Raw genomic sequence first — 27,234 nt, 5'->3', positions numbered from 1 at the left:
CGCCATTATTGGTAATTAAGGTTTTACTGGAGCGATTAAATAGACAGTGTGATCATGCCAGTGCATTCAATCATTTGATGCGTTTACAGTGACAGAGAGGAACAATTTCCGTCGCCACATGCCCCAACGAAGTTCCCAGCCCTCCAGCAACTCCTCGCCTCGCCTCGCCTCGCCTCACGTCACCTCACGTCAGGTCAGGTCTACTCCCCTCATATGGCCATTGCTGCAAGCTAATCGCTCAGACAAAGGTAGGGTGTGTCATTTGTAATTTATTTTAATTTTTTAGAACTCAAAAAAGATAATCCCATTTCTAAATGAGATTTTATTTCTGATTTAGGTTCTTTTTTTTGTCTGATTAAGGTCAAACAAGATTAACCCCAAGTCTACAGAGAGCTTTTTATTGGATTTTTGTTTCTCTTTTTTTTCCTGGTTATGCGCAAATAAGAAAAGCCCCATGTTTTGTTTTTCTAGTTTGTCACATCAATTTTGATGTGGGTTTTCTGATTATTGAGAAGTACAATTTGGGCTCTAGAGTTTGATTAATTTGATTTTGTGTCTATTATATAATTTTTTTTGGGCTTAAGGTGTTTGATTAATTGATCATTGTTGCTATCGTTGTTGGTTTTGTTTTCGTGGTGCGTCATTGAACTAATTTTCAGTTGGTTTTATGAGTTAATAATCTAAGTATTCTTTTACTGTTTTTATTTTTATTTATTGATGAAAGCTTATTTAGGAGGTTGTATTATGCAATAGGATTTGACATCTATAAAACTGGGTTCTATTCTATTGTCATTTGGTTATATAATTTATGGGGTTTTCTGTTATTTGGTTTTTGTACTCATTTGGTTTTTGTACTCATTGGTTTTTGTACTCATTGGGTTGAAATTTAGGTTTTTCCGGTTACTTTTGCCAAGGTCTGGGGTTTAATTTTGTTATTCTGTTGTTGTAATGGCATTATCTCTCACTGGATAATAGAAAGCCGTGAAATTGAAATTTGTAACTGTTTTTACTTCATTATGTATGTCACAAACAACATCATTCTAGATTGAATTGGGATATTTGTCATATAGTCAGTTTGAAGTTGTAAGTTTGAACTATTTTACCTGCTTTGGTTTGTTTTAGTTTATTTTTGCTTTAGATGTTGTGGCATGTTGATTTCTCACATTCTTGGAATTTGCTCTTCATTAATACAAGTTATCGGTGCACGCAATGCTGTATTATGCTTGTATACCAAGCATTCAGAGTTTTGAGATTAGTATATTTAGCTATACAATTTATTGATGTTGTTCTTGTAGTGAAATTATTTGTGATACTTCTCTGATTTTGACCCTCTTGGTTCCTATAACTGTTAGTTTTCTTTCTTTGTAATATTCATTGGCAATTTGGTTATTTCGTCTATATTTTTTTTTTTCATGTCTCTTGCTCGTTGATTTCTCATAACATAAAAATTGTAGAAGTATTGTGATTGGGAACTTACTTTTAGTTTCACTTGGCTTAAGAATCGTGTGTGTTTAACTCCACCTTTCTGGTTCTTTATACTTGTTGCAATTTTATTGAGGCTATTTCTTAATATAGATGTGAGATTAAATTTCAATCTTAACCATACTTTTTAGGAAATGCATTAGATAGGTAGTGGCAAGAAAATATTATTCAAAAATATACCTTACACACATCAAATCATGAAAATTCATAATAAACGGTTAAAACAGGCTGTCTCGTGCTCTCCCAACATCAACATTACCAAACAGGCTAAAATAGTAGCACCACAGTTTATCAAACAGGGTTCTAGCTTTCAGGCTACCAAATTTCACTTTCTCCCAGATTTCAGGAAAGTCAGCAGCAGGGAGAATACTAGGGAAACTGCAGAGAAAGTTATCGAACACAGCCTTTTGGGCAAGCGTGGGGATCAAGTTGCCTCACGCTTATCATCTCCAAAGATAGTTTACAGAATGAATTTCCCCCTCAGTCAATGGCCAGGATTCATGTTAGAGATTGCTAGGACTATCTCTAAGGGCCAACATTAGGGTTTATAATAGGGTGTCCTCTACGTTTCTTCTCTTTCGTAACTCTCTGAGGCGGCATGAGATGTATCTCTCTGCCATTTTAGGTAAACCCTATTTCTAAGATCCATGGGGATTTACTTTCTCTGCATATTTTGTTGATTCACTTGTTTTCAATGTTTTACTGGTTCTTAATCAGATCATTCATAGGGAATCTAGATTTTTTTGTTGTTGTAATTGTGGTATGATCTTAAGATCACATAACCTTTAATATCTGGTTTTGTTTTCTTGCGATTTTTCTATTTATTTGTAAGAGAATTATATTTCATCCAAAAATTCCATTTTTAGGTTATTTGTGGCTTCATGTGTGACTGGTGGTATGAGTTTGCTTACTTCGAGCTTTGATATATGTTGTTTGCTTGGTTTATTTGCTAGAGATTTAGTTATAAAGATCGGTTGATAGGAAATCTCTCTCTGTTTTTGTTTTTTTTTTGGACGACGATGTGCTTTAGCTTGCTACAGGCTTTTGATATATCACTTTTTGTTTGGTCGGTTCTTTATTTGCTTTCGAGTAAGGTTTATAAATGCAGGTCCTTTGATAAAATTAGGTTTTTTTGGTGTGATTGGTGGTACTGTATAGCTTAAAGTTTTAATATCTGGTTTAAGTATGTTTGGTTTTTTTCACTGTTAGAGGTTTCATGAAGAAGTGAACAAGTAGAGGGCCGTTTTGTGGGATCTCGATCGGATATGAACTCAATTACCCAGAGGATATAAATTTTGATAGCTGGGATGATTTTTGTGAAATAACTTGCTTTTACGTAGTATTTGGTGGAACTAGTTTATTCTTTTTTTCTATATAGGTACGGATATAGTGGTGTTATGTGTCGTTACAGTTGAATATGCTTGGATCTTATGTGAAATATTTGGTTTCTTTTGAGATGGATTCTTGATTTCACTTTTGGTATTTGGCAATATATGGGCTGGGTTCCTTTTATTTGCTTACTAGATGATCAGATCAAATATATAAGGCATGTACTGCTTCCTATTAACTTGAACTGGGAATTTCATTTGGTTTAGGTCGATTTACTAAAAATGAATATTTTCCGATGCAGACTGGTTCCTAGGGATATGTGTTGTTTTACACTTGATGTATTCCTTGGTTTGTCTTTTCTGTTTTTCAGTTTAGTGATTTAATTTGAAATAGATTTTATGGTATTTTTATTTTGTTCCTTTTATGCCTGATTAGGATTTGTGGTTCCTGTAGGGATACTTCCATGGTGACTTGATTAAGTAGTGACAGTTTTTTTGATGAATTTTTGTCTTGTGGTTGTGGTAGATTTGGTGCCTGTGTTTTTTTTCCAGATCAAGCTTTTATCATTATGTGGATTTTCTCTAGTTTATAGGTTGCTGTTTATGGACATTTCCTATTACTTGCTGTGATAAGTATTGTGAGTGCTGATGAACTTAACTTTTATTCCGTTTAGTGTTGTTTTTTTTGCCTTGGTTTTGCGGTTTCAGTGCTTGTGAATGTTGTTTGCTATAAATGTATAAATGTTGTTTGCTATAAATGTATAATTATTTTTATCTGTAGCTGCAATTCCATAGATTTTTTTGGTTACTTGTAAGATTTTATTGTTGGGAAAAGGCTCTGATGATGATGATGTAAGATTTTATTGTTTAATTCTCAAAAGAAAAAAGAGATGTTTTCTAAGTGTCTTGAGTAAAAATATTGCTCAGAATGATCAAGCAAGATCTGGTCCTTCCCAGACTATATGGTATTTCCCAGCCTACCATTGTTTAATTAATAAGCTGTGCGGTATCATAAATCTGATGGAAGTAGAACCAGTTTTCTTTTTTTCAAAGTATTATGAGATAGGTAGCTATCATTTCATTGTGGCCTGGCAAGAAAATCTATAACTTGTTTTTTCTTTTGTGCCCTTGAATTTTATTTTGTCACTGGACTGCCATTTTGTGAAAGCTCTAAGGTAAGAAAAGATGAATGGATTGCCATTGTCACTAGATTGTTGTAGTGTATAATGCTTCAGGTCTGGCTCGTTGTTTATGTGACCGTGATCTATTTATGGAGAGTTTATGCTTGCAGATTTGTAATGAACACTTCCCATTTTGTTTCATTACAAAGCGGCATGGTTGTGATATTTGTTTCTCATGCTTTCTACCTGGGGTTGAGTTTCTTTCTTTGTTATCTATTTATTTATTTTTTTGCACATTGGTGCCATCTGGTTTTTAGTGCATCTTACGTAATGTGCTAACTTTTTTGATGTGGATCTGTTTTCATCATAGAGGTTACTTCTTAATGGTTTCTACCTGTCTCTTAGTACTTCAACTAGCAGTTACCTTATCCTTTTGGATCATGCTTATTTTTGTTTATCTGGATTCTGCTTTCCTCGTCAAAATTTTCCATCATGTGATGTTATCTTCTTTGGCTGATTTGTACATAAGATTTCCATTGGAGAAGCTCATACTCACACTCGTAAACGAAACGACGACAATAAAGAGACATAGAGAGAGAGAGGAATCGTATTTGTAGCGATGACCATTGCAGCTGCTCTCCTCCCAGCTAGAGCCTCCCACCTTGTGCATGGTGGCCAAAGGATTATGGGAGCTTTGGCCGCTAACTTTCACACTTCCTCCTCCATGGCCATGGCGGCACCAGCATCATCGGCACCACCCACCCCTTACGTGAGACCCACGAACCCCTCGACTGCAGTGGGAGGAAGTGGTCTTCCAAAGGTAGCCGAGTATGTGATATCGAAGGTGGACGACCTCATGAACTACGCGCGTCGGGGGTCCATATGGCCCATGACATTTGGGCTCGCCTGCTGCGCTGTGGAGATGATGCATGCTGGCGCTGCCCGCTATGACTTTGATCGCTTCGGGGTCATCTTCCGACCCAGCCCTCGCCAGTCTGACTGTATGATCGTTGCCGGCACCCTCACCAACAAGATGGCCCCTGCCCTCCGCAAGTATGTCTATCTACTATCTCCCCATTAACCATTCAAACCTATACCTACCTATCTACATAGAAACCCTAGATTTGTCTATCTTCATGGTTTTTAATAGCTCTGTTACTAGTCTATTTCATATCTCTACATCATAAGTATTGGTGCTGTTGTTTTTATATATATAAAAATATTTATGGTGCCTTTTGTCTTCAGATTCTTTGTTGAGAGGGGCAATACTTTTTTAACTGTGTTGTGGTTCAACATTTGATAGTTCATATACAATTCCCCCATTTTGTATTGAAATCATTGAGTCCATGCTCAACATTATGATTAATTCATTATTGATTGCTATTTGTATGGTGACGCCTTTGTGGTTTTCCCTTTATTGTTATCTCAAAAGGGCTTTGCTGCTCGATTTATTGTATTCTCTTCTTTAATTTTGTTTACTTGAGTCTTATTTCCAGTGGTTTGCTCAGATTTGATTCAGTGTGACACAAATTGTTGCTTTCATTGTATAATTTATGATCGAATTGAAAACCTGAATCTATCATATGGCTGTACATTTGGAAAAGGGTGACTGAAGCTAGATATGACAAGCTGATTTTAAATGGTTTTTTGTTCCCTGTGATCCTTAATAGTTAGGTCACATAAGGTATGATGCAAATAAAATTTGGGGTTATCAAAATTTTATTTTATTTTTTTAATTTCTGTCTTAGGAATAGGAACTGTTTTGGGGTAAGTTAAGTGGGAGGATTTTGGTGCGTGAGTTGTTTTAATGATAGGGTAGCAATGAGGTTGGTTAGTTTTAAAAAGATAAATCTTAAGTTTGGTATGAGTTGTTATTTTTAGGAGGCTTTTGTGGAATAGATTAGGAGCTAATCTTTTAGGAAGGATTTGGGAAGGATAGAGATCACGTGAGAGTGAGGAAGCAATACATTTCATAAGATTTTGGGAAAGTTGGATGAGATGAAGGGAAAGAAGATAGGGAGAAATAATGTAGGATTTAGAGAGAGTTTAATTTTGTGGGTTTTTTATCTATTTATTATTTTTGTTCTTAGTGTATTTAAAGGGAAGAAGTCCTTCATTGTAAATAGAGGAGAATTTGGTGATTCAGAAATGACTTGATCTTGTGCAAAGATCTTTGGGGTGAATTCTCTTGCTGACCCTGAGAGAGGTTATATTTTCTCACCCTTTATTATTATTATTATTTTAATTTTTTCTTCCCTCCATTTTCTCTCTTTCGATTGGTATCAGAGTAAGTAAGATCCATCAATCACAATGCTGTTGAAATTTGCTCTTACACTCAAGGATATATTGCAATTCATGGAGTGTGTGGGTCAACAAATTAAAGAGAGCATGAACACAACCATGGGGGGCATTTAAAGAGACATAATGATATTATTATCTGTGAAGAGAGTGCTTGTAACTATGAAGATCCGATACCAAATCTCACTTACTGTAGAGACGAATCGAGTTCTCCTACCGACTCAGGCTGCTAATCCAGAACGTCAAGAATAAATTTGCAAACAAGATCTACGTCCTACAGAGCATCTACGAGATCTACTTCATAATTTGCAATTGGAGGAAGCAGAACATGAAGAGGTAGAAGATCAATAATCAACTACCAATCGAAGCATTAATCACGTATCACAACTTGCTTCGGAAGTTAGAAGGTGCAAGAGATTTTGGCATCACAATTGAAATTTTAAGCGTATCACGACTTTGTTCGATTAGGATCAACAATCAAAAGTTCGACACAACAAGGGTGAAATGCAGTTGGAACAAAGTGGAGAAGATGATGAAGGAAAGTTTTCGAGTTCCATAAGCTTGAGGTTGAGCTTCTCCCAATCCCAGGAGAATGATGCAAATAAAAATTGGGGTTATCAAAATTTTATTTTATTTATATTTGTCTTAGGAATAGGAAGTGCGTTGGGGTAAGTTAAGTGGGAGGATTTTGGTGCGTGAGTTGTTTGGTAGTTGTTTTCATGAGAGGGTCGCAATTGGGTTGGTTAGTTTTAAAAAAATAAATCTTAAGTTTGGTATGAGTTGTCTTTTTAGGAGGCTTTTGTGGAATAAATTAGGAATTAATCTTTAAGGAAGGATTTGGGGAGGAATAGAGATCACATGAGAATGAGGGAGCAATAGATTTCATGAGATTTTGGGAAAGTTGGATGAGATAAAGAGAGAGAAGATAAGGAGATAACAAAAAATGTAGAAAAGAGAGAAGATAGGGAGAGAAAACATAGGATATTGAGAGAGAGAGATTAATTTTTCATGGGCCTTAGTGGCTACCATGTTATTTCTGAAACTCACGCCTGCCTGGGTGAGAGAGTCTGCTCTGAAGTTTGGTGCGAATATGGTTGCATAAATGTCAAAATTGTTAAAAAATATTTTCAAATCGCCAAGAGCAGGCAAAGGCCCCCAAGGCCCAAGAATAGGCATTTTCTGAGTCACCTTTGACGATCAAAATTTCTCCCCATTCCTGGTTGTATCTCTTAATGCCCTCAAGGAGAGCCAAAGCTTCAGCCATGGTGGAGTCGACAAACCTAATTTAGCCTGGGTAGGAGAGGAGGGAGTTGTGGTTGTGATCCCTGAAGAGGCTGCCAAAGCCAGCTTGACCTGGGTTGCCTAGAGAGCAACTGCCAAAATTCAGTTTTATCTGGCCAGGAACAGGGGATTTGGGGCGGTCTAACATCTAATGTGGCCTGCCAATTGTTTAGGAAATCTGTCTTCCTGCCCTCGAAAGTTCTGGCATTTCTTTCGGCACAGAGGGTCCAAAAATAATAGCTTCCATTGAAACACGCCAAAGGAAAATAAATGCTACTGGGTAAGGAGGCGAATAGAATACCTGGAACCGCCGCAGCAATAACTGTGGTAAAATCCCAAGGTCAATGGAAGCCTAGTAGCAAATCTCCCCATAAGGTAGCGGTCACCTCACAATGTGTGAAAAGGTGTTGGTCGTCGGTTTCCTCTGTTGATTTGCACATCATACCTCGATTAGGAATGGGCATGCCTCCTCGCTGTAGGTGATCGACTGTGAGGGCTTTCTTGAGGATCAGAATCCGCCAAAGGTTTGGATTTTTGGTGGGATTGAACTCAGCCAAGGTCTCCTACGATGGTTTCAGGGGAAGGGTTAGACGGGGGTGGCATATGCAAAATTCTATAGAATGAGGAACTGTGAATACTTCAATTCTGTTGTATGGAAGGTTCAAGTATACTTCAATTCTGTTATTGCTTGACTTAATTTTGTCGAAAGTGCCAAGAGATTTATGGATTGCATACCATCATGCAGTTATGGCTGTACCTGGCCAAATACTTCATTTCTGTTGTATGGAAGTTTAAGTATAGTTCAATTTTGTTATTGCTCGACTTAGTTTTGTCGAAAGTGTGAAGAGGTTTTTGGATTATATACTATCATGCAGTTATGGCTGTACCTGGCCAAAGAGGTGAAGTGCAGTGCAATTGATTGAGGTAAGGAAATTGCTTGGTGCATTTCTACTACTCAGAGAAGCCTAATGACATGGTGATGTGGCATCATGTTCATGAGTCATGAGTTTGTCACTATGAAACAAGTGTCAAATTGTTTCCAGTGGTCAATGTTGTCTTGTGTTCTCAATGCTTGTTGACTCGTCCTAGATATCCATCATGGGTTAACCGATGCTAATTTTGTAGCATGTTGACTCATCCTAGATATCCATCATGGATAAACTGATGGCAATTTTATTAGATAAAATCATAAAACTAAAAACTATCTGGTTATGTGTCTGACTGAGGGTGTGGCCCTTGATAGAGCAAAATGGTAGAACAAGATTTGTGTAGCGGGCCCCAAATAGTTGGGATAAGCTTCGGATAATGATTGTGTGATGATCATATGTTTATGTGAGTGTCATGTCATTTCTGACATAGCAACTCGGTGCTGTAAGTTTTTCGTGATGAGGGAAGTCCCCATTCCATCTGTGGCAGAGTGGATTTTGCAAGCTATTTACCCTGAATCAGTATATTTTGACCTCCCAGCATTGTAGATCATGTGTGTGTGCATGCGTGTCTTTTGTATAGAGATTCTCCTAAAAAGAGCCCTAATCAGTATGAGGTTTTCCATGGTATGCATGCAAAAAGTTTGACTAATATGAAGTGTTTTGCATTATACTTATAAAAACACCCTCACGAATGTGGAATATGGTTTTATGATATAGCAAAGGATTGCATTTTTGTTTTTGAGTAAGAGTGTAGTTTTATTGTAACTCATTTGCATCTCAATTATTCCATAGGGTTTATGACCAAATGCCGGAGCCTCGTTGGGTCATTTCAATGGGCAGCTGTGCCAATGGTGGAGGTTACTATCACTATTCCTACTCTGTGGTGCGTGGCTGCGACCGAATCGTCCCTGTTGACATATATGTTCCCGGGTGCCCCCCAACAGCTGAGGCTCTTCTCTATGGAGTCCTCCAATTGCAGAAGAAGATTAACCGTCGCAAGGACTTCCTCATATGGTGGACCAAGTGAAATATTTGCCTACTCCATTACATCACGCATGAGTCGCGCACATCCCTCAAAGCTTGCATCTCATGGAAAAGACTAAATAAGTTGAACCTGTTGTTTTGAATTGGTATTTTGATGCATCTGAATGTTGATGTATTCCTGTTTTTGTAATGTTGTTGGCTAATAGAAATCTTTTGGGTATGATGCTTTTGTTTAATAAATAAACATGTTATTTTGTTATTACTCCTACACAATCACTTTGTGTATGCAACTATTTTTGGTTCCACTTTGTAAGCCATCAAATGTAGCAGCAACTATAGCAGCAACTAGATGGAAAGAAGTTCCTTTTTCTATGAAATTAATTTCCGACTATGAAATTTGAAACTCAAAAAGTGGTACAGATATGTGGATTGTGAACTCTTATATTTTGTTAATACAGGGCTTAAATCCTAATTTTCTTTCACAACCATAATGGCAAGGCGGAGAAGATCGCTTTGAAAGTTTTCTGCTGCGGAAACTATAATTTTCGATGAGTTTAGTGGTCACGCTTTACTTATTTTGATTCGTGTGCAACCCTATCAAAACAATTCCCGCGAAAGAAAAAAAAATAGAAGAACACAGATGGTTTGAAATAAAATAACAGGAGAAGGCGGCAACTATTTTTGACCTTGTTAGGAAATTAATTCAGTCATTTGAACTGAAAATATCACTGCTATTTCCTCTCTTATTATTAAGGAATACATTATTTCAATTATTTCTTCCCTCATTTTAATTGTTTCCATCAACAAATATTTTGAAATAAGAAATTTACGTCGAACATTTAAAATTAGTGATTTAACTGTAAAAGGGTGGAAACTTGATGATATATCAATATTTTTTTTTTTGGAGAGAATCGAGCAAAAACGAGATATGAGAAATATGCGGGTCAAGGTCTTTTTCGGTAAGCAATAGGCTTTTTCATTGATAAGAAGAATTGCCTATTTTTGGTGTTTATAAGGTGTCAATCTTATGCTATTTAAGTAGGGTGCATTCAAAATTATGCCGAAATTACAGTTTCTGTGCCGCAAAGAGTTCCATAAATGGTGATGATCAAACTAATCTATAAACAGTTGAAAATCTTGAAAATGGACATTGTTAGAAAATGAACTATTTTTAAGACTAAAATTTTTATTTATTTTTATATGTATATGAATCTTGAGATAATCGATTTGAAGAACAACTTTCTCTAGTCGATTTTTTAGGTGTACCTTATAAGTACACTATATACTTGTAGACACCTTATATAAAAAATTTTATTTTAAAAATTAGGGCGATTTCCTCTTAATTGTTGTAACGAACTGGGCAATCTTGGGCAAATCGCCCATATTTTTTCCTTTTAGACAGTGTTAGAAAACTCAACCCAGAACCAGTCTGTATAGCCGGCCCGATTGGGCAGGTCCCGCTAAAAAGGGTTAAAAAAATTGAAGCAAAATTTCAACAATATAAAAAGTATATAAAATATATCCAAATGAGATTAAAAAAATAGTGAAAAAATGGATTTTAATATTCAATTTATGTCTGGGGTATTTCAAAAATAATCCAAAAAAAAGGAAAAAATATAAAAACAAGTATTTATGGCCAAAATACTTCTCAATCTTTTTCAAAAGTATAGAAAATATTAAAAAGTCCATTGCAAACAAATTTCTTGTTCTTTAATTTTTTTTCTTCAAATTTTTTATTTTTTCAAAGTTTGTGGCTTGACCACCCTAACCGGCCAAAAGTGGCCAAATGGCCTGTTCCGGGTCGACCCGGCCGATTTTGCAAGTACATTTGAAAAGACCAACTAATGCTTGTTCTTCTTCCTATTTAACTACAAATTCATTTTCTGTTTTACCTGTAGCATATCTAACCTGGTCTTAGGAATATGGTTTGGAGAATCTCTCTTGAGAGAGATAGAAAGAAAGAGAAGGGGAGAGAGATAAACGTGCCAATTTCTCAAAACCTCTTTCGAATGATTTTGTAAAGGGATAGAGAGAGGCTCCACTTTAAAATGTGCAATATTTCATTCAATATGCAAGCAACATTTAAGATATACACCTATGATTCATGCCTCCTCCTAAAAATATTGTATTCAATATTTTTTAAAGAACATGGTATGAATACACTATCACTCTTTTGCTGTTTCTTTCTCTCCTCCGGTATTTGGCAGAATTTTATTTTTTTGAATAATATTTGGCAGAATTTTTTTTTTTTGAATAATAGTTGGCAGAATATTCTCTCTGTATCTCCCCTCTGGTATTTGGCATAATATTCTCAGGATATTTGATATCCACCGTTAAATTGAAACAATTGACTACCCTCAACTTTATAGACCTTTTTGGTCCCACTCACAACTCCAATAGAATAATTGTTCATAAAATGTCAACTAATACAATATATATTGTTTTCAGTACATAATAAAGCTATTTAACTTTTGTACAAAAAAGTCACAATTACCTATAGTTATTGGTATAAAATCAGACTATTTAACTTTTGTGTAAAAAAAATCACAATTACTGGTGTTTGTTAATGAGGTATATGCCACTAACCAAGTTTAAAGTTCAAAATAAAAGGTTTATCTTCTAATATATCTTAAGCTTTAGGATTTGACATTTGACCATTTAAAGTGATTAAGCTTTAGGATTTGCCATTTGATCATTTAAAGTGATTGTGACCTCTTTTATACCAAATGAAAATAGTCTCCTAGTATAGAATCCCTTATTTTTATTAGTACCTTTGGCAAATAATAAAAAGAAACTCGCTCTCCCTTTTGTTTGATAGCACATAAATCACGTTACCGTTTGTTCCTTGTGGAATACTGAGCACTAGGCCCATAACTGGGAGTCTAGGGATATACCAATCAAAATAAGTAAAAGCCTTACTTCAAAATAAGTAAAGCTCTACTTTAAAACTCACTAAAAATTATAATTTTTAATTTTGACGTCCAAAAACCCTCATCCCTCTTATGACAATTATAGTAGTGAAAAAATACAGGATTTCAAACCCTAAAAATAGTACATATTTTTAGGGTTAAAAATAAGTAATTCATAAACTGTAAGATCTGTACCTTTTTCGAGCTTCACATTTCATTGTCGGTGTTAGAAATTGATTTTAGAGCATCATGAAGAAATTGATTTTAAAACCATCATGAAGATTCATGCCCAAAGTACTTTCCAAGTGAAGATTTGAAGTGAGGTTTTACTTTGTTGTCATAAAGCCTAGGCCTTATGAAACCGCAATGGGTGTTCAATTTTCAAGTATGAATTGATTCTTAATTGCAATTGGGCCTTATTATTTCTTTTGCAAAACCACTTGAAATTGTTTTGTAAAATCTCTCTCCCCCTGTCTTCTATCTCCAAAATGCCTGCAAAGTTGGGAGAACCACAAGGGCAAGGCCAGAAAGATGCATTCCCCAAGAGTTCACAAGCAACAAAACAATGGATGCTCACATAAAAATTTAACTCAATTACATTTGAATTTAAAAACATCAAACTTACTAAATCCATTCTTTCAAAATAAAGAAAAAGAAAAAAGAGAAACCTAAAGAAACCCATTAGAGCTTCATGTAACATCAACTCAATCTGAGCCAGACCAAGGCGATGTATATTACAAGAGAGAGAGAGAGAGAGAGAGAGAGAGAGAGAGAGAGAGACTTCCCCCATTATCTGATCCGATGGTGAGAGAGAGAGAAACTAATCCCCCAGTATTCGATCAGATGAGGGTGGCATGTACTGGCGCCAGAGGTTGCCATAGTGTGTTTCTTGAGCAGGTTTTGAATCAGCTTCTGAGCACACCCTCTTGGGTCCATCGAAATGGAGAATCTTTGCATCATCTTCATGTCCAGATGGAGCAAATTCAGCAGTAACATTCCAACCACTGTCGAGTTTAAGATACTTATTATAGAGAGTAAGAAGGATTGCAGGGCTGGTTTCCTCGCTCCTGCATTTGATTCAAGGAAAATGAGAATATAGATTTTTATCAGAAGAGGGGCTCAATAGCGACACATCCCTAACATTGTAAGCGTGCCAGAACGGGGAAAAGTAAAACTTAAGGGAAATTACCATGATAAAGTTTGTTTGAAAATATAGACCAGACTACCATGGCATATCACAACTCTCTTATTGATGTCAACAGCAAAGTAGAACACATACAATCAAGGACCCTGCTGCAGTATTAATGCAGATCATAGTCCCAAGTTTTTTATAAAGAAATGAAAAACAATGCATAGGGTTGATGAGAAAAGCGAACAAGCCTACAACTGTTTCATTGATGCATTGAAATCACAATCCAACTTTCATTTTCAGTTGGAAAGGTCATGTTATCAATTACTGCTACAAAAAAATGAACTCTTTAAGATAAACAAGACTTAGCTAACTTCAAAGCTTTCACGACCACCTTAAAAGACCTTTTTTTTTTTGGCAAACTTCTCAGTTATAAGCCTTTCTCTTACACAGATAGAGATAAAAAGAAGCCAATGCACAAACAGATGAAATCAAAGTATCAACCATCCATGAACAGATTGGTGTCATATTATATCAACCATCCATGAACAGATTGGTGTCATATTTTGAAATCAATGTCCAAACAAAGCCTACCACACAATCCCAGAAAAAGAAATATCAAATTGGATCAAATTAGATGAGTGTATCGATTGAATGCGAGAGAGATGGAGTGAGAGAATGTGAACCTGTCATTCCCCCCGTTGAGAACATTGTCCCACCATTGCACAGCCTGCACGATTTTTCCCCCAGCTAAATTATTGGCATTAATCAGTAAAACTCTCATGTCAGGCACACAAGCATCTCTTTTATAAGGACTTCGAGAAACCCAAGGCTTGTCTGCTGATCTTTGAACCGCATCCAAAACATTGAAATTAACAGAGCTTGATAGTCTTTTGCTGCAATCCTCAACAGCCGCAATAGCGTGGGTTTCCAAATCAATTTTGAAGAGCTCCTCTACCCTTCCCTGTCAATGATGCTTAAGATTGCAAATGAAATAGCAAGGGAAGAAAATCCTAACCAAGATGCCACTTGTAACTATTATAATCGACCATCCACTCTTTCTTATATGAGCATATTATATACCTCAATACCTCATGTATATATATGTACACACAAAGACCATGAAAGTAAATACCTCATGTATATGTTCACACATCCATGAAATCACAAAAACTGTGCACGAGAGAGAGAGAGAGAGAGAGAGAGAGAGAGAGAGAGATCAACCCACCTACCTTCATGATCACGTCTGGAGTAACATATATGAATTTGCTCAGATTTGGGTAAACAGTTGAGATGATAAATGGCTTGATTCCTAGGAGAGAGGACCAGAGATGTCTACCATCGAAAGAAACTCTCAACTTTTCTTTGACTTCCTTTTGCCTGTATAGCATGCAACAACCCTTAATGGAAGAATATTTAGCAAACAGCAACTTTAGTCACAGGCTTAAATTGACTGTCTTACCCAATCATCTCTAGATTGGAATCGGGAAATAGAACTTTGAGCTTATAGTAGGAGAGTTTCTTCTCTTGTCCTTCAGGTATAAAAAAATGGAAATGAACACGTTCTGGAGATCTGATGCAAAAAATCGAGAATAGACATCTCAGAAACAAAATTTAGAAGGGAGAGACAAAGAAGAACGATGAATTAGATTATGAAAACAGAAAAGAAGAAGAATCGTCTGGCTTTATAGTTAAGAATATTACAGTGACCATATATACACCCATATGCATCTAGACATTGCACAGACAGACAAGACTGATACCTACAGAATACATCCCAGAAACAAAAGTTCATATTCGGTTCAAGAAATCACCCACAAAGAAAAGAGAGTAAGTATAATTCAATAGGCTACAGAAAATCATAGTCACTTGCAATCATCACTGGCATTGAAAAATGGACAGCCATGGACAGAGTGCAACCCAACAGAAAAGCACCGTGATGACTCCAATATCTTATGGTTTACTCTGGTCAGTTGGACCATAGTATGTTTACGGATGAACCAATTGAATTAATGTTCGAGTTGATCCACTAATGTTGTGTAGGTCAGCATTGGAAACAACTGCAGCTCTTTCTTTTCTATCAATGGAAACTTCACCTTTCCCAAATCTCTTGGGTTTCTATTAATTTCATCATTCAGGATTCAAGTTGAATTTGTCAAATTACATATCAAATAAGGCCCAATATTTTAGTATGTTCAAAGGTAGAATTTTAGAACTTTTCTTTCTTTTTTATAAGTAACTTTTAAATTAACATTCGGGAGAATTTAGGTGTGGCATCAATAGGTGACAAGATGAGAGAAAGTAGATTTAGTTGGGTTGGCGATGTGCAACATAGACCCAATACAACAACTGTTAGGAGGTACGAGTTAGTTCAAGTGGAAGGTTCAAAAAGGACAAGAGGGTAGGCCCAAAAGGCATTGTTGGAAGTAGAGAGAAAAGATAAAGGGACTTATGACCTCACTTAAGGTATAACCCTTGATGGAACAGAATGACGGACTAGGATTCGTGTAGCCAATACTAATTAGTTGGGACAAATTTCTGATGGTGATGATGATGATGATGAACCTTTAAATTTACAGAAAAAGACACAAAGGAGATGCAGTCTAATCCAGAAAAACAATTGAAGTTCTTCCCGTGATAACTGAAATACCACCACTAGGTAATCTACCCCATCCCAATGCCACTATGGTTTGGAAACCACAAACACCCATGAAACATTACAATTGGTCCAAAACAGTCACAATTAGATGATTTTCAAAATGATCTCATAACCTGAAATGATAATTTCAACCAAGCCTTGGAGATTAACAAAATATCCTTCATTACACATTTTCTGATTTTTCATGCCTTGCAAACATGATCTTGGTCCAAAACTTCAGGCCAATCTATCACACTGCTCATGGACAGAGAGTTAATCATCTCTAGGGATCTCTCAGAATTAGGGCCATATCCAAATTCCAAATATAATAATTTAATTGCCTATTCAGAGTCCCAAACATGAGAGGTTGTGAAGCCAATTTGAATTCGGGAGTCCCAATTGAGCGGCTAAGTTTCAAAACCATGGTTAGAATGATTTATAAAGGACATGTGTAAGAGACCCTCTCGACATAATATCAACTTCTAGCATTGCTTGGTTTTTATGTGTGTAGAATGTGAAGGTATACCATAATCTCACAGACTATGAAAAACCTTACTTAGGGTCATCACTGTCCATCAATGGAGAGTGGGACCACTCTTTCTCTATCACCATCCATTCAGTGATTAGGGGGTGATGTCCCCTGAGTGGGATTATAGAATACTTTCCCCTCTAAAAATAAAAAGTTCGGGTGATTATTTACGGTGGATGATCTCAATGTATATCAGCCTTACACATCACTATGCAGCGTCATTGTCAAGATGTAGTGAGTTTGTATCCAGGCTAATGCTACTAAAGAATTATTTGGCCAAACCATCCAGGTACAATGAACCCAAAATTAATAACGAAATTACTCATCAATACAATTTTAAGCATGGTCTATCATAAAGTCAAAATTGCTAACCATCATGTAAAACAATTAGGAGTTCCATGCAATGACGTTAATGACCAAACAAGGTAATAAATGAATAAACTGAAACTTACCTTGAGCTTGAGATTGTCGAGTTGATAAGGACTGCAAATAATCTTAGATCCAAACAATCCATCCAAGAAACTACATGTATTTTTCCAGCCTCCACATCTAGTGTCAATGAGTAACTAGCGTTTTCATGACCAGGAAACGATGAGTTGTTTGACTGCATCAATGAGTAACTAGTGTTTTCATGACCAGGAAATGATGAGTTGTTTGACTGCATGTACAAGTTGTATGTCACTATTATTACACACATATACAGTACACCATTAACTCGATATCAAAGCTTCTAGGAAGAGATAGTGTGATCATACACTTTGGAGCCAACCAAATCATGTCATACAAATATTCGAAGTTACCAAACTGTGGTTATAGTACAGCAATGCCATTTGAAGGCTAATGTGAACCATGAGGAGAATACAATTTGTTCAGGTCTTCACAGTCCCCTTCATATCTATACTAGATTATCTATACTACATTGTTAAGCCAAAGTTAAAGGTTGGACAATTAATATTATTAATTCATTATAATAATGTAATTACAATTATATAACTATTTATAGAATTATGCTATTGATCTTTATGCTACTTAATTTGCTACATAAACAATTTACTCATTCTGTTCAATAAATTTCTAATATTGAATTACATAGTCTAAATTGTTAGCGAAAATTGATGGAGCGTGGATGATAATAAACCCGATATCAGAGAAGAGTGCTGTGAGGCTGGTGATCACAGAGCCCGGATTTTAGATCCCTTCACTTTTAGAGAGAGAGAAGAACTATACACATTTTTCTTGCTGTGTCAGTTTCCCATTTTTATATGGAGAAGAAGGGCTAACAGATATACTTCTCCAACGGGTCTTTGAGAAAAGGTCTCCCTGATCTCAAGGATATTCATCCAACATTCATATGGACGTTGGACCATATGGACGTTGGATATAATTTTTTTTTTTTTGGATAGTTATAATGAACATTGGATTCCCACAATTGTAGGCTAAGACACGTAAGGCCTCCTAACCATACATGTCAACATCTCCCACTTGGCTATGACGACCGAGTATAATAAGTAACATTCACACTCCCACTTTTGACTATGACCTTTAAGAAAATAAGGTTTTTCTCAAGCTTTCGCAGATATGCTTCTCATAACAAATGTCCATCATAAGGATTTTCATGCTAATGCAGTTTTGTCACTCATGAAAATTGATTGACTTAAACAGTTTTAAGTCCCATTAAGCTAGTGTGCTTAGAAAGTAGTTCAACACTTAGACCCTTTGTTAATGGATCAACGATCATATTTGATGAGGGCAAGTAACTAACAGTTACTTCACTTTTCTCAACTACATCCGGAATGTAGTGATATTAGACATCAATATGTCTTCCTTTGGAGTTATTTGCTCCACTTTGAATTAATTTAATTGCAACTTGATTATCACAAAATATTTGGATCGGTCTGTTGATTATTTGTCGCTTCAAGTCATCTATGAAAAGCTTTATCCAGATGACGAAAGTACAAGCAGTGCTACATGCCATGTATTCTTCTTCCTGTGTGTACCTAGCTACGCACCCTTGTTTCTTGCTAGACCAAGAAACAACTGTCCCTTCAAAGAGGAAAATATGTCCTGAGGTGGACTTACTATCGTCCCTATCCTCAACAAAATCTGCATCTGAATTTGCTCGCACTGTATTGTGAATTTACTCTCACTATTAGGATATCATCCACATATAATGAGAGTATTGTGAATTTACTCTCACTCTTCAAGACATACACACAATGGTCCAATTTATCTACTTCATATCCCATATGTAGGATGGCATCATGAAATGTTAAGTACCATTGTCTTGAAGATTGTTTTAAACTATATAAAGACTTATTTAATTTGTATACTTTATTTTCTTGACCTATAATTATGAAGCCCTCAGGTTATTTCATGTAGATGGTTTCCTTCAGTTCACCATTCAAGAATGCATTTTTTACATCCATTTGGTAAAGTTCTAGGTCATAATATGCAACGATTGCCAAAATTATTCTAATGGAAATAAACGTTGCAACTGGGAAATAAGTGTCGACATAGTCAATCCCTTTCTTTGGGTAAAACCCTTTGCTACTAACCTAGCTTTAAATTTATCAATTGATCCATCAGATTTGAACTTCCCTTTAAGTACCCATTTAGAACTTATAGGTTTCCTATCAGATGGTAAATCACATAGATCCCAAACTTTAATTTTCTCAATAGAATCTAATTATTCTCTCATGGCATTAAGCCATTCTTGAGATTCTTGTGATTTCATAGCATCATTAAAGTCAAAAGGGTCATGGATTTCATCTAGGTCAATAAAGTTGTTTATCTCCTCATTCATAAAGACATAGAAATCATCAAGGTATGATGGAGGAGCTTTAGACCTCTTTTGACCACTTAACATTGGGTGTGTAGGTACTTCAACATTATCATGTTGCTCAGGGCTATCCATTTCCACTGTAGGTAGTGGTTCTAAGCCATCTATGATATTAGGTAGATTATTGTTATCCACTATAGGTAGGTTTTCTTCAATAAAATCTTCTAGGAACTCAGCATCTCTGCTTTCAATGAGTCCCTTATCTTTATGATAATCTTGCGGGGTATCCTATAAAATTACAAATTAGAATTTTGTTTTCTAACTTATTTCTATGGTGATATGGAATGCTGACATGGGCAGTTGATCCCCACTTTTTTAAATCGGATAGATCAGGTTTTCTACCTGTCTACAGTTCATAAGGGGTAAAATCTATTGCCTTATTTGAAACCCTATTAAGAACATATATGGATGTGCTTATTGCTTCTCCCCAAAAAGTCTTAGGCAGATTAGCATGAGCCATCATGGATCTAGTCATTTCTAAGAGGGTTCTATTATGCCTTTCAGCTATTCCATTTTGATGTAGCGTATAAGGCATAGTGGTATGTCTTGTAATACCATATTCTTGGCAATAAGTATTGAAAGCTTCGGATGTATATTCACCTCCCTTATCAGTTTTAAGAACTTTGATGTTCCTACCCAATTGGTTTTCTACTTCTTTTTTATATATTTTAAAATTTTCTAAAGCTTCTGATTTATAATGGATTAGATAAACATATTCAAATCTAGAAAAATCATCAATAAAAGTGATGAAGTATGACGTCCCTCTATGAGTTTTAACATTAAGTTTACACATTCAATAACTCATTAGCTCCCTCCCCTATATTGAATGATTTCCTAGTCATTTTTCTGGACAAACAATGCTGATAGGTTAGAAATTTGACATTATTTAGATTTGGAATAAGACATTTCTTTCTTAATCTATTTATTTTGTCTTTTCCTATGTGGCCAAGCCTAAGATGCCAAGTATACGCATCAACAACCATTACACAATCAACATAACCAGAATAAGTTGAAATTTTAGTATCAGCTTTCTCATTTACATGAAGAAGGAACAAGTTGTAGTCATCAACCAAGTGTCCCCAAGCATAAATTTGTCCACGCTTTTCGATTGATACTTTCAATGATTGGAAGCGGACTTCAAAACTCTTTCTAATGAGCAAAGGGACAGATACAATATTTCGTCTCATACAAGGGATAAAATATACATCAGTTAATACAAGGTCGATTGTCCGTACATACAACCTACAAGTTCCTACGCATAATACATTAGAATAGGTGTTGTTCCCCGTGTAGATACGTTTCTCCCTAGCTTTTATTTCTTTGAAGTCCTCGAAGAGGCCTTTTGAGGTTACAATATGTCGATTAACGTCTGAGTCTACCCACCATCCTTTGATGTCGTGGTTTGCCATCAGGCACTCAGAAACCACACAAACAACTTCACGCCTCTTGCTTCCATTTCTGCTATTCTTTGGATTTTGCAGGTTTCTATTATGTGGATTATGTGGACAACGGTTCTTGAAGTGACCTGGCTGACCACATAAGAAGCGTTTTCGCGGTCCTGGTTTAGATTCTAGGTCGTAGGGCTTAGTTTCTTTGTTTTTTGAACCTATTGTTCCTCTTATTAAACTTCCCTTGAAATTTAGGCTTGGGTTGGCTAGTTTTGGGAGGTCCTTGAGCAAGCATGAGCTCACTCCTTTTATTTTTGTTCATATGTTCTTATTCTAAAGCTAGTTGCATGGGTAGGTGGTAGGGCTTAGTTCATTTTGGCAGTCCTAGTCTAGATTCTAGGTTGTAGGACTTAGTTTCTTTTTTTTTGAACCTATTGTTCATCTTATTAAACTTCCCTTGAAATTTAGGCTTGGGTTGGCTAGTTTTGGGAGGTCATTGAGCAAGCATGAGCTCACTCCTTTTATCTTTGTTCATATGTTCTCATTCTAAGGCTAGTTGCATGGGTAGGTCCCCTACTGTAATAGATTTGGCATTCATCCTAAGTGCAATTGTTACCATCCTCCATGAAGGTGGAAGGCTATTTAAGATTGTGAAAACTTGCATGCACTCGAGGACTTCATTCCCAGCAACGGCTAAGTCCTTAGCCATAACAAGCATGTTGTTTACATGTTCCACTGCATTATTACCCTCCATTTTAAATGAGTTATATTGCTCTAATAGCAATTGGAGGTGTGTTTTTGAGGTTGAATCATATTTAGTTTTTATTCCCTCCAGCATTTTCTTAGATGTTTCATAATGTTCGAAAACCTTAATGAGGTCATCTTGCATAAAGGTTAAGATAGATGTTTTTGCTATAAGATCATCTTCTAAAATTTTTTCTAACTTTTCTTCTTCAGTTGGTTTATCACCAACTACTGGTGGATCTTCTCTTAGTACATATATTATTCGATCTTGGATGAGGAGGTATTTCATCTTCCTCTTCCACATGCTAAAATTGCTTCCATTCAATTTTTCAATTCTAGAAAGTTCAGCCATTACAATTCTATTAGCCATTTGCTAAGTTATGGGTGAGCAACCTAGTACTTTCTAAGTTCTTAAGAAGCTAAATAAGCTACCAAAATATTTGTTATGTGGTCAATGCATGTACAGAGAGAGCTGCAATTATTTCAAAAGCAATATCGGTTATTAAATGATGCCTTAAAAAAAAAAATAATTAAATAAGCAATCTCCCAATCTAAAAGTAAGCACTACAATTATCAAAGATAATATAAAATTCCCTTTATATTATTTATTTGAGGTGCATCAACAACATCAAGCAGTATAAACAAGCAATATCAGCGGGAGTATTACTAAATATATTCCAATGTCAAGAAAGCATGGGCCTTGCATTAAAAGAAAATATTAATGCGATTAAATTTGGGTTTCTGTCAAATCAGGTAAAAGAGAAAAAATAGAGTAGTAAATAGTTGGTAGAATAAAAATCAATACCAACAAAATAGTTGGTAGAATAATTGTCCACCAAAATAACCGAAAGGGCATGGGTTCAAATCCCGCAGCTGTCACCAGAACACCTAAGAAGGCAATCAGCTACGCCACGACTTCTTTCTCCTCAATTCTCTTTCTCTCTCTAACAAACTCAGTATGCAGATCTCCTGCTATTTGGTGGGGTTTTATAGAGAAGAGATGTAACAATTTTGTAATGGGGTTCCCCTGTATATCCTATTACTGGAATTACTTCTTCACCAAGTCAAAGAAATGATACAAAATTTCACAAAATTACTGAGAACAATCCCCATGCATTTAGTGAAATTTTTTTTTTTCAGCCACACAGACAATTTTATATATAGCGACAATATATAAGCCAATAGAATAGCACAATTTGTAGCCACTAATATTTAGTGAAGAAGAAAATAGTTGATAGAATAAATAGTTTCTGTCAAATCAGGTAAAAGAAAAAAAATAGAGTAGTAAATAGTTGGTAGAATAAAACAATGCCAACAAAATAGTTGGTAGGATAATTGTCCACCAAAATAACCGAAAGGGCATGGGTTCAAATCCCACAGCTGTCACCAGAACACCTAAGAAGGCAATCAGCTTCGCCACGGCTTCTTCTCCTCAATTCTCTTTCTCTCTCTAACAAACTCAGTATGCAGATCTCCTGCTATTTGGTGGGGTTTTATAGAGAAGAGATGTAACAATTTTGTAATGGGGTTCCCCTGTATATCCTATTACTGGAATTACTTCATGATACAAAATTTCACAAAATTACTGAGAACAATCCCCATGCATTTAGTGAAACTTTTTTTTTCAGCTACAAGGACAATTTTATATATAGCGACAATATATAAGCCAATAGAATAGCACAATTTGTAGCCACTAATATTTAGTGAAGAAGAAAATAGTTGGTAAAATAAATAGTTTCTGTCAAATCAGGTAAAAGAAAAAAAAAATTACTGAGAACAATCCCCATTAATTTAGTGAATTTTTTTTTTTCAGCTATATGGACAATTTTATATATAGCGACAATATATAGGCCAATAGAATAGCACAATTTGTAGCCACTAATATTTAGTGAAGAAGAAAATAGTTGGTAGAATAAATAATTTCTGTCAAATCAGGTAAAAGAAAAAAAATAGAGTAGTAAATAGTTGGTAGAATAAAAATCAATACCAACAAAATAGTTGGTAGAATAATTGTCCACCAAAATAACCGAAAGGGCATGGGTTCAAATCCCACAGCTGCCACCAGAACACCTAAGAAGGCAATCAGCTTCGCCACGGCTTCTTTCTCCTCAATTCTCTTTCTCTCTCTAACAAACTCAGTGTGCAGATCTCCTGCTATTTGGTGGGGTTTTATAGAGAAGAGATGTAACAATTTTGTAATGGGGTTCCCCTGTATATCCTATTACTGGAATTACTTCTTCACCAAGTCAAAGAAATGATATAAAATTTCACAAAATTACTGAGAACAATCCCCATGCATTTAGTGAAATTTTTTTTTCAGACGCACAGGCAAATTTATATATAGCGACAATATATAAGGCAATAGAATAGCACAATTTGTAGCCACTAATATTTCGTGAAGAAGAAAAAAAAAATTCAGCTGCACAGATAATTTATATATAGCGGCAATATATAAGGCAATAGAATAGCACAATTTGTAGCCATTGATATTTAGTGAAGAAGAAAAAATTTCAGCTGCACAGATAATTTTATATATAGTGGCAATATATGAGAAAATAGAATAGCACGTATTTACAGAGGCAATTGTATACACAGAGAGGTGATTATATATTTGTGGCACAAAATTCTATCATAAAACATTAAATCTAAAATATCTATCCTTCCATCATTTTATTGATATCACTACGTAATTCCAAGCAATCTCTTAAACAAAGATATACATGTTAATCCTTTAAACAATTGTGACGATAAAGGAATAAGAGAAACAAGCTTGCTGTAGATTTAAGAAAGTTTTTTTTTTTTTAAGATTGTGAACAATAACATAGAGACGAAGCTGAAACCTGGTCTTGCTCATGATTGACCAAAAGAAAGGAACACCACGAAGATGAAACCTGGTCTTGCTCGTGATCGATCAAAAGAAAGAAACACCTGGTTTGTTTTGATAGCAATGTTAGTGAAAATTGATGGAGCGTGGATGATAACAAACCCGAGATCAGAGAAGAGTGCCGTGAGGCTGGTGATCGCAGAGTCCAAATTTTAGATTCCTTCACGTTTAGAGAGAGAGAAGAATTGTACACATTTTTCTTGTTGTGTCTTCCTCTCTTTAGCTTCCCATTTTTATAAGGAGAAGAAGGGCTAACGTATATATTTCTCCAACAGGTCTTTGAGAAATGGTCTTCGTTGATCTCATGAATATTCATCCAACGTTAATATGGACATTGGATGTAATTATTATTTTTTGGATAATTATAATGATCATTGGATTCCCACAATTGTAGGCTAAGACACGTAAGGCCTCATAGCCATACGAATCAACATCAATAGATACAGATGGTCATATTTTTCCACTCGGTATATTATTTCTCATAAGATTTCTATTGATATCACATTATGTATGCAGCATTTTAATGAGACCTTCAAAGCATGTGCATCTTACTAGTATAAATAAAATTTACAATGCAATTGTCTTTGCTTAAAGATGTATGAACTGTAAATGTAACCTAGATAGTAACCTCATAAATGTGTAAAAAACTGTAAAGGATCCCTCACTTCTGATCCAAACCATTTCAATACCAACTTCCAAGGAAATTCGACAAAAAGCCAACAACATAATAAGTAAGAAAAACATAAAAATACATACCCAAAAAAGTCAACATGAAATTTACTTTGTTCAAGGGCATTGAAGCCATTAAATATCAGCAATTCATATTAAATCCACATAAATATTTCAAAACTGAAGCTAAATTTATAAGGTGGAGATAAAGAAGCCTAAAAAATTCAAACATGCAACAACAATTACTAAAAGGATCGAATCCACAATGCAAATTCAAAATATAAATAAAAACTTTTGGAGTGAACAAGAACCCACTTACCTGAAGGCTCGAATCAATAGGAATCCAGTTGCGAAGGGGATCATTGGGATCTCGGAAATGAGATGCGGGTAAGAATTGCAGCAAGGCAAGGGAGATGATGACTAAAAAGGCCAAAAAAGGGGCAAAAGGCCATGGCTTAGGAGGTGGTTCAATGTCTGGGTGAATAGGAACCCCATTTCTCCTGTTAATTGTGGAGTTAGTACCAGAGTTCCTTCTGGTTGCTCCTCCTCCTGATATATGGAGATTGATTTCAGGCATAATTTATTCCTTTGTGAATTGGGTAAGGAGTGGAAACCCAACCCCAAAACACTATGAGAAAGTCTATGGATTTGGCTTGGGATTGTCCTTCAAGCCTCCTTAGTCCCTGCCTGTTTACAGGAGACGCTACTCATGAATATGGCTCTCTCTCTCTGGCATTTTTTGTGTGTCCCTCCCTCTGCTCTCTGACTGAAGGTCCTTCAGAGATTGTGAGGTACAAACTTGCAGTATTCATGGCTTTTCTCTCTCTCACTAAAGGTACAAACTTGCAGTACTCATGCTTCTCTCTCTAAAGGTACAAACTTGCAGTATTCATGGCTTTTCTCTCTCTCTCGACTTGCAACATTCATGGCTGCCGTCTCTCTCCCTTCGAGAGGTGAATCTCTCTCTAAAATTTCCTTCCTCAAATTCCTTCTTTTTATCGCTAAATTCTCTTTCTCAAAACGGTGCTTTTTCTCTCTCTAAGTTTAAAAATTATTTACACCTCGCCCCTTCGATCCTAAAATTAAGGATGCAGTTCGCACATCCGTAGCGGCAGAAGTTGGGTGCACCTTCAAATTTTATCATGATATATAATTTTGATATAAAATATTTGCGCTATTTCAAAAATTTATTTTTATATTTAATAATAAAATTTTAAATTTTAAAAATAGTTAAAATAAAGTAGACTTATAAACATATGAAAAATATTGAAAATGGACAGTATAGATAATATGTTGTAAAATGCACTATTTTTAATACTTAAAATATTTTTATTTTTCATGGTCATACTTCAATGGAATTTTGAAGTATATTTGGAGTTCTACATTGTAAAGTTGCATCTTTATATAAATTTTTTCTTAAAATTAAACATCCTTTCTTAATTTTCCTTTTCTTTTCTAAAACTAATGATGCATCTCTCTTGTTTGTCTTTTCCTTGGACTAATTAAACATGAATATTCTATTTTCCTTTTTTTTTTTTTGGCATGATCCTTTTTAGCTTCACATGATTTAGGATTCTTTCTATTTGGTTTAGTGATTCAATCATATGGTGAGTGTATTATTGGACCGGCCACAAATCCGTCAAACTATATGATATACATGGTTTTTAAAGTAAAAATAAAAAATTAATTCAAATAAGGCTGCAATGATGCATCATATTTTTAATAGGGCCGTGGTGTACAAGGGAAATCCTTAAATGAATCTTGGGGCTTCACGGCCCTATTAGGCCGCATTTTGGGTTAAAAAAGCAACTATTAGGTATGAATATAATTTTTTTAAAAAATAAATTTTAAAATTTTGAAACTATATATTTTGGTAAGTTTCCTTTTTTTTTTTTTTTTTTTCTGGTTCAATTCAAATAACATTTAAAAGACCAATAACTTTACTTTAAATTTTTTTATAGATATTTTCATTATTTCATTTATTTTTCTTCACTTTCCCATATCTTTCCGGCCTCTTTTAATTTTATGTCTCACTCTTTTTTTCCTTTTCTTCACACTTACATAATTTTGGCCTTTTCGTTT

At 35.4% G+C, this 27,234-nt stretch overlaps 2 protein-coding genes across 10 annotated transcripts; one reads left to right on the top strand and one right to left on the bottom strand.

Annotated features, from left to right (window-relative positions):
* The first annotated feature begins 113 nt into the window (after nucleotides 1-113).
* LOC18443120 (NADH-ubiquinone oxidoreductase 20 kDa subunit) lies at nucleotides 114-9,834 on the top strand. Its single transcript, XM_006853319.4, has 3 exons — nucleotides 114-248; nucleotides 4,461-4,984; nucleotides 9,232-9,834. Exons 2-3 carry the CDS (start codon nucleotides 4,551-4,553, stop codon nucleotides 9,464-9,466), a joined length of 669 nt encoding a protein of 222 aa, XP_006853381.1. The 5' UTR covers nucleotides 114-248; nucleotides 4,461-4,550; the 3' UTR covers nucleotides 9,467-9,834.
* Nucleotides 9,835-12,885: 3,051 nt separating this feature from the next.
* On the bottom strand, nucleotides 12,886-25,858 carry LOC18443119 (putative galacturonosyltransferase 6). 9 transcript variants are annotated; one of them, XR_016048950.1, is made up of 7 exons: nucleotides 25,472-25,858; nucleotides 24,440-24,527; nucleotides 17,081-17,286; nucleotides 14,924-15,034; nucleotides 14,690-14,841; nucleotides 14,148-14,425; nucleotides 12,886-13,399 (listed from the first exon to the last, which is right to left on the bottom strand). XR_016048950.1 is itself a non-coding variant. In XM_088857591.1 (7 exons), the coding sequence occupies exons 1-7, from the start codon at nucleotides 25,513-25,515 to the stop codon at nucleotides 13,153-13,155; spliced, it is 1,122 nt and encodes a 373-aa protein (XP_088713717.1). In that variant the 5' UTR covers nucleotides 25,516-25,858; the 3' UTR covers nucleotides 12,886-13,152. The 9 variants fall into 9 exon arrangements, 5 of the variants coding, with proteins under 5 accessions (XP_088713717.1, XP_088713718.1, XP_088713715.1 ...); XR_016048951.1 differs by having other exon boundaries at nucleotides 17,081-17,232; XM_088857591.1 differs by having other exon boundaries at nucleotides 14,694-14,841.
* Between the last annotated feature and the right edge of the window lie 1,376 nt (nucleotides 25,859-27,234).

Source organism: Amborella trichopoda, chromosome 2 (assembly GCF_054954075.1).
Source record: "Amborella trichopoda isolate Santa Cruz 75 chromosome 2, AtrichopodaSantaCruz75HAP2 v2.0, whole genome shotgun sequence".
NCBI classification, from domain to species: Eukaryota; Viridiplantae; Streptophyta; class Magnoliopsida; order Amborellales; family Amborellaceae; genus Amborella; species Amborella trichopoda.
Note: the sequence above shows the minus strand (reverse complement) of the source record. Positions and strands in the feature narration are given on the sequence as shown.